Source organism: Xenopus tropicalis, chromosome 7 (assembly GCF_000004195.4).
Source record: "Xenopus tropicalis strain Nigerian chromosome 7, UCB_Xtro_10.0, whole genome shotgun sequence".
NCBI classification, from domain to species: domain Eukaryota; kingdom Metazoa; phylum Chordata; class Amphibia; order Anura; family Pipidae; genus Xenopus; species Xenopus tropicalis.
The window spans coordinates 99,494,348-99,502,070 of record NC_030683.2 but is presented as its reverse complement, the minus strand read 5'-3'; the positions used below and the strand labels follow the sequence as shown (position 1 = coordinate 99,502,070).

General features: G+C 42.2%; 1 protein-coding gene across 1 annotated transcript; it reads left to right on the top strand.

Annotated features, from left to right (window-relative positions):
- The first annotated feature begins 99 nt into the window (after positions 1 to 99).
- On the top strand, positions 100 to 1,789 carry hes5.4 (hairy and enhancer of split 5 gene 4). Its single transcript, XM_002933849.5, has 3 exons — positions 100 to 220; positions 436 to 616; positions 1,220 to 1,789. The coding sequence occupies exons 1-3, from the start codon at positions 155 to 157 to the stop codon at positions 1,450 to 1,452; spliced, it is 480 nt and encodes a 159-aa protein (XP_002933895.2). The 5' UTR covers positions 100 to 154; the 3' UTR covers positions 1,453 to 1,789.
- The last annotated feature ends 5,934 nt before the right edge of the window (positions 1,790 to 7,723 follow it).

Below are 7,723 nucleotides of genomic sequence, written 5' to 3'. Positions count from 1 at the left end.
CTATGTGATTGGCTGCTGACTGTGGGAAACTTCAACAAGCCAAGCACTCACAGATTCTGCTGCTGATAAGGGGGTATAAATAGAGAACACATTCACTGCTTTAGAGAACAGAAATAGAACCAGAGAGCAGTGAGCTTAGCACAGAGTGCAGTAAATGACTTCTGCCCATATTACCCAGGACTGCAGCATGGAGAACCCAAAATCCAAAACCTCCCTTAGGGTATGTATCTATATTATTTGCCTCTTACAATCTGCATTGTTGCCTTAATATAATTAAACCACACACACATACAGTAATATAAATACACAGTCACATAGTTTAATCAGAGTACCAGTATAACATGAGAAATTAAAAATACAAATGGCACACATACTTGTCCCAATCTAACTGTGTTGAAATACATTTAATTAATCAAAGTTCCTTTGCCCTTGCAGCAAATAAGAAAACCAGTGGTGGAGAAGATGAGACGGGACCGGATAAACAGCAGCATCAAGCAGCTTCGAATGTTGTTGGAAAAGGAGTTTCAAAGGCACCAGCCAAACTCTAAACTGGAAAAAGCAGACATCCTAGAGATGACAGTCAACTACCTGAAAGAGCATCAGCTCCAGATGAATGGTAAGGGATCTTGTTCAGTATATACTATGCTATATACACAGAATTGTCCAACCTGCCTTTGTCCCATATAGCATACAACTTATGTCATTGTGTCTATGTCATCATGTCTTAGTAACCAGTGATTTGAATACCTTTAACCTCTATGCAAACATATACCTTAACTGGTAATGCAAATCTTCTGAACAGAGCAGTCCTGTAACATTTCCAGACACAGCCTTGTTACCATGCACTTTTATGGAATGTTAATAACTTGTGTTTAATTACCATTGTCCAATAAGTGTAGTATAAATAAAAGGGTTAGCAAAAGTACTGTATTTCTTCTCATATTCTTTAAGTGCTGCACCCCTAGTGGTGAAATAATAGAAAAGGCTGTTAAAATCTACAAAGAATGCCTCAGTAAGGACAGTCAATATGGTAGCTTCCATTGATATGTACAGAAATGGAGAAAGAATGTTTTGTGTACACAGTACAAAGTTCTGTTATGTTGTTTCTCTATTGATGGGGAACATTGAGAAAAACATTATATAAAAAAGGGATTTTGTTAAACTATGTACAATATTTGTAAAACAGAATGCTAACATTTGCTCTTTTTTGTTCTAACAGCAGTTGCATTTGCTCGGAAAAGCCCATTCCAAGATTACAACCAAGGCTACAGCAGGTGTCTTGAAGAGACTCTTCAGTTCCTCTCTCACACTGAAATGCAAAAACCTGCAAACTTGAAACTGGTGCAGCATTTTAACAGAACTGTTCCTGCTGACAATAACCTGCCCCAAGGTGCTCCAAGCCTCAAACAGCCCTCATCCAACACAGCAGCAATAATCTGGAGGCCATGGTAAATCACAGCTGCCCTTGCCTACTGCTGGAGGACCTGCATATTACAGCTCCTGCCACAGACACAGGGGTTAAAGACTAATATAAATGGAATAGAGCAATGTCCCAGGCCTGTATGGACTGACATTCCTCTTTAAAGTAGAAAAGTTTCTTTTCATGTTTAATTACTAGTTGCTTCATGTTGAAGTGTTAATGGACTATAGTATTTCAAAGAAAATGTAAAAGCACTTAAATACATAAATATAAATGTTATATAATGAAATCAATGCTGTTCTGTTTTGCGTTTCAAAAAAATTGTAAAATCATCAGACACCTAATTACACCTGTCTTCCATCAAGAGCATTTTTGTGCCAGGTATTTTAATTTCCCTGCCCAATGGACTGATTTGTGCAAATACACCAAGGCATGTGAGTGAGTGTGCTTGTGCTGGTCTGTGTGTATTGCTTGGCTGGAACTTATTGTTGGGTTTTTGCAGTCCAGTTTAGTACAAGTAAAGCAAAGTGTATTCAAACATAGGTCTTTTAATCAGCTGCTTCTGCTACATTACATTACATTATTACATTAACATTTATTTATAAAGCGCCAACATATTCCGCAGCGCTGTACAATAAGTGGGTTACATACATTGGACATACAGAGTAACATATAAAGCAATCAGTTACCGATACAAGAGGTGAAGAGGGCCCTGCCCAAAAGAGCTTACATTGTTTTAGGAGTCAGAGACAGGTTAGGTTGTCACCTGGCCAGTATTATTCTTGATGCCAACGTTATTAATAGGGAAAAAACATAAAAATATAGGAAGTACTACTTATTGTAGTATTCAGAGACTATAAATAATCAAACAAATACAAAGTACTCACTGTAACAAGTGGGGCATAGCAATATTTTTACTATCAATTTATGCATGCAGCGCCATAGCTAGTGCAATAAAGTTATTTACATGGAGTTAGCACAGATATTCCTAGCAGAAAAGTGGTAAACTTGGCAGTGGGGGTGGCACAGGGTAGGCACACCTGAACTGCTGAAGATGTCCCACATAACAAAGGGGCAAGCCAACAATGTGTGGGATTGCTGCTGTGCAAATCATATTGTATAGTCTGTGTGCACCTGGGTATAGTTTGTTTAAGTTATTCCTATTTAGTCTGTATCCCACAGGACTTGCAATCTAATGTTTGAAGCAGTGACACAACTTGACTCATTTATTGGTGCCCACAAATTTTTGGTGCCCTCCCAAATCAGGTTACCACCAAACCCTCACTCCTGCAATCACAAAAACATGTTTTGTTCTTTGCTATAATTCCCTGAGGAGTAGTTCTCCAGAACTATAAAATTGTGCAATACGGGCAGACCTGTGATTTTGGGGTAAACCTAAGACAGAAGCAGAGCACCTTGAAAGCGGTTAGGTACATTTTGTGTTCTTTGCCACAGTGTGCTGATGAATAGTTACTTTAACCCAGAGTTGTTCAACTGTTTCCATATATTGCCAAATTATATGTTAGGTAGTCAGATAATAAAATGACAATGTCTTCCAAAAAGGTCACTGAGCATTATGGAGCGCCACATTGTGTCTGTGGGATTCTTATTAAATAGCCCTGTTATATACTGCAAAATGGCACAATGTCAGTAATCATAGAGATAGGTAAGTGTACTGCGAGTTTGTTGACTAAAAGTGGCCACATTTAGACTAAGTTGCCAGCTTATCTGGTTGTGTTTGGGCATCAACAACGGGCCTCCCGACCAAAATCTGGTCTGAAATCGGCCAGATCGCAACAGCTTGTTGGCACGGCCCCCGAACAGGCGACCCCTATGCCTAAGGCCAAACAATCAAATTAGTCCGATATCGCCCGTCTGTAGGTGGGCATATCGGGAGAAGATCCATTCCCTTTTTGCCAAGCAAGTGGATCTTACAGTGTAAGGCCACCTTTTTATCCAGACAAGAAGATGGTCCCTGCAATGTTTTGTTGCATTTGGTCATACCCTATGGAATACCAAAACAAAAGAGTTAATATACTAAGTCCAAAGCAAGATGCAAATTGCAAAAAAAGTGCAAAACAAAAGTGCAAATGGACATGTTTTTGCAGTTTGCACCCTGCTCTGGCAGCAGGCACTATGCCGTCACAAAACTTCACACATTGACAGTGCACTCCAGGTCAGCATAAAAAGTTGCAACAGTTGGTATTAAGATCGATCAACCACCTACCCAGGGCCGGATTTCTACTTGGGGCGCCCCAAGGCCGCCCCCATTCGGTGCCCCCCCGCCGCGAAAATGCGAATGCGCATAACTTGTGCATGCGCAAGCGCCTAACTTGCGCATGCGCGAACACCCCCCCCCCCCACCGCTAATGCGCATGCGCAAGCGCCTAGCTTAGAACTACCATACGGAGCAGTGGGGAGATGTCCCCATTGCTCCGTATGGGAGCAAAATGTTAAAATTTGCTTGCGGCGGCATGCCGCCCCTGTGTATGTGCCGCCCTAGGCCCGGGCCTTTGTGGCCTCGCCACAAATCCTGGCCTGCACCTACCATTACAAAGCTCTTGCACCAGAACACCTTGTGCAAGTTGGTTCTCTGTAGCTTGCATGTCTGAACGAACAACTCTCAGTGCAGAGTACAGGAGCCATTGTCCCAGACGCAGCAGGTAAGTGCTATGGGGTAATTTTGCACCCCTTTGCACCTGTTACAAATGGCCAAAACATTCATCTTTATAAGATATGTATTTTTGTTTTACACAACTATGTATTTGTGAAGTTAGAAGAATTTACAAAAAAAAAGAATAAAACCAAAGACTAAAGAAAATTTTCTTTTTTTATTCACACAGATGACTACAAAAAGGAGAGACTGAGACAAAGATTTTACTTCTAGAAATTCCAGGAGATTTCCCGCCAAAAAATCCTCCCTGGCACACATTCTGTGAGGTAAGCTCTGGCTTATTAACATTTGAAAAAAAAATGGCCATGAGCTCATACAGAAAATGAAGTAATCTGTTTGAAAGCTGCTGCATTTTCAGAGAGAAAAACAGAAGACAGCTATTGAATAGATTTATGTTTCCTGTCTTTTGATCTTTTCCCGCCTAGAAGTGTGCCTTCTTTATAGTTCCCTCAGAATGGTTTAATCTGCCAGAGGAATGCTTGTGAGTCCAAACATGGGGCTGTGTGTGCTTTGTACAGCATTAACACTCTCCCAGCTTCTGTTTCATTCAGCCAGTCTCCGTTTTATCTCACCCACCCTCCACCTGTTCATCTGTTATTATCCCAAGGTCATTCACAGTCAATTTAGTGAGCCGTAATTGAGGCCTCCATTGTTGGCTGAAGTTAACAATTGGTAGCTGAGTGTGGGAAAGACCAACAAGCAAGACACTCACAAATTCATTTGCTGATGGAGTAGATTATAGACAGAAGCCTGTGCAGATTTTATCAGAGGAGATACTAAATGCTACCTCATTCAGAAACATCTCAGCCATTGTCCCAAAAGATTTGCCAACTGAATTCTCCTTGTCAAATTGCCACACAAGCTGGGGACATAAGAGCCATTGAAAGTGTGTGGGGTTTGGGTTACAGGACAGTCTAGTTCTGACAAAAATGACATGTAATCAAACATTTGGTCTCAGGCATTGTGTAGTCTGGCATGTGGAATGCATTCTTAAAAGGTAAAGACAGACACTCCACAAAATTCTGACATCATACTGACTAGAAATGGCGGGAAAGCCTCAAAGCAGTCTCCTGAATGAAACAATTTAGCTAATTAACAGGATTCTACATGACCACCATCTGTTAACTTTGATACTGCATGCTGAGTGAGGAGATGGCTATGGAAGATTTCAGCTCTTTAAGTCTGAATAACAATAAAAGTTTGTACATCTGCAGGCAGTGTTATTTAAGTAAAATGATGGCAAATATCAGATATTTGGGATCGCAGCTCCCACATTATTCAGGCACAATTATTTATTTCTCCATTTTCCATATTTAAACTGGTGTCTTGGGAATATTTAAAATAATATGGTATAATTATATTGTTCTGATGTCACAAACAGCTATACTGTATATATATATATATAAATATATATATATATATATATATATATATATATATATATATATATATATAGTGGTGTACCATCAACTTTAAAACTATTGTGGGGATTAGGCTTGTAGCAGCCGGTAGTGGATGCAAATCTGCAGGGCCGCCATCAGGGGGGCACAGGGGGGACAGTCAGGTGGGAAGCCAAAGAAGACTGTCTTTGAGGAGCACTGTGTATGGGGGCACTGTCTTTGGGGGGCCCTGGCCAGCATAGCATTAGGGGGGTGCTGTCTTTGGGGGGCTTTTGGGGACACTGTCTTCAGGGGGCACCGAGTATGGGGGGCCCTGGCCAGCATAGCGTTAGTGGGGCACTGTGTATGGGGGAAATTTGGGACACTGCCTTCAGGGGGCACTGTCTTCGGAGGGCATTCTCTTTGGGGGGCCCTGGCCAGCATAGCGTTAGGGGGCACTGTCTTCGTGGGGGCAATTGGGGACACTGTCTTTGAGGGTCACTGTCTTTGGGGGGCACTGTGTATTGGGGGCCCTGGTCAGCATAGCGTTAGGAGAGCACTGTGCATGGGGGCAATTGGGGGCACTGTCTTCGGGGGGGGCAATTGGGGGCACTGTGTAAGGGGGGCCCTGGCCAGTAAAGCGTTAGGGGGGCACTGTGTATGGGGGGCACTTTTAGGGGGGCCCTGATACTTTTTATGTCTGTGTGTCCTTTGTACTGATGGGAGGGGCCCCATGATTTCGGATGGCGGCCCTGCGAATCTGGGCTTCACAGATAAGACAGGGCACTCTGGCACAGGCTCCTGTCTGTGCTTTATTTTGCAAAGCAAAATAACATACAACACATCTTCATGTTTGAAAGCAAAAAGTTCAACAAAATAAAGTCTCACCAGCGGGTAGTTTCAATGAAGGGTATAACACAATCCACACTGCCAATGCCAGGCAGTCTTTCACTGGAGTTCCAGTATCAGGGCGCTTGGCTTTCAGAGCAGTCTTCCCTTCACAGACTCTCTGAGTTACTAAACCCCTGCCACACACCCAGGCAGCCCTTAAGTACCTCATGTGTTGCCTAATTGGCTTCCATATTCTCTAGCCATGCTCCAGGGCACCAGCCTATATTGCCCTGGAAATTTAAAGAAGCCAGTACCTCAGCCTGGGTGCTATATATCTGCCATCAAACAGACAATTCCCATTTAGACAATCCTTTTTGTCACACTATACTGTTTATATCAGAAAAGGCACCATTATTTGCCAATTTTTAAATTTGTTTCTGCAGAAAAAAATATTGAGGCATATTGTAGCTTTCACAGACAATAAAGCCTTTTAGCATAACCTTTTTAATAATGTGTATGATGTATATTTTTTATGTACATTAAGTATATATTCAGAGAACAGACAGGGTTCAATACAATAAAAGATAATATAATGCACAATACCTTAACATTCAGGGTTAAGTGCTAATTGTTAAGGGACAATGAAGGAGGACAATGCTCTGTAGACCTTACAGTATAAAGATGGCTATACACGCACCGATAATATAGTACGAAACCTCGTCATAGAAGGCGCCTGAGCAAAATCTGCCTTCAGGGCTGAATCGGCAGAAGGAGGTAGAAATCTTGTTGTTTCTACCTCCTTATCTGCCATTTCAGCCCTAAACGTTAGTGGCGGATTGAACGATCTTTCGTGCGACCATCGGTCGAAAATCGCCACGTGTGTGGCCACCTTAAGAGCAATGGCACTAGAAGAGATTAGATGCCCACAATATATCTAGGCTACTGCGGGTGACTACTCTCCAAAAAAAATGCTTTACTACCAGAAATATTGTAAATTGCAGGTGGAAAAACATACTTGTTGCTTCTTTTTTGAAGTTGCCTGAAGATGCCTCGCAACAGAGGCGTGACTACAACACAGAAGACCCCAAGACTGCAGGGAGGCCCAGGGGACAGGAGGCCTGGACAGCAGGGTCTGCTGTAGTGTAGTCCCCTTCACCATTCTCCTAAAGTTTGCTGCCCTTTCACAGTTAAGCAAGTGGCAGGTGGACGGCCGAACAGGACAGGGGCAGCGGCGTGTGGGCTGATAAAGGTGTGCGTTGGCCCCACTTAAGACTTTTTGCAATTTGCAATCTAAGAGTGAATAATTCAAATATTATCTGAATAGAAAGATTTATGATAGATGCATGGAATTATGTCATATCACGCATCTGCTTTCTACTTTTATGAAATCCTGTGTTCCATTGGAACAACATAGATCCA

What these genes read in the sequence shown, in the direction of transcription:
- hes5.4 (XM_002933849.5), top strand. Translation starts at nt 155, where the DNA reads ATGACTTCTGCCCATATTACCCAGGACTGCAGCATGGAGAACCCAAAA. An exon ending in AATCCAAAACCTCCCTTAGG is followed by an intron (nt 221 to 435) that starts GTATGTATCTAT and finishes TTGCCCTTGCAG; the next exon opens with CAAATAAGAAAACCAGTGGT. An exon ending in GCATCAGCTCCAGATGAATG is followed by an intron (nt 617 to 1,219) that starts GTAAGGGATCTT and finishes TTGTTCTAACAG; the next exon opens with CAGTTGCATTTGCTCGGAAA.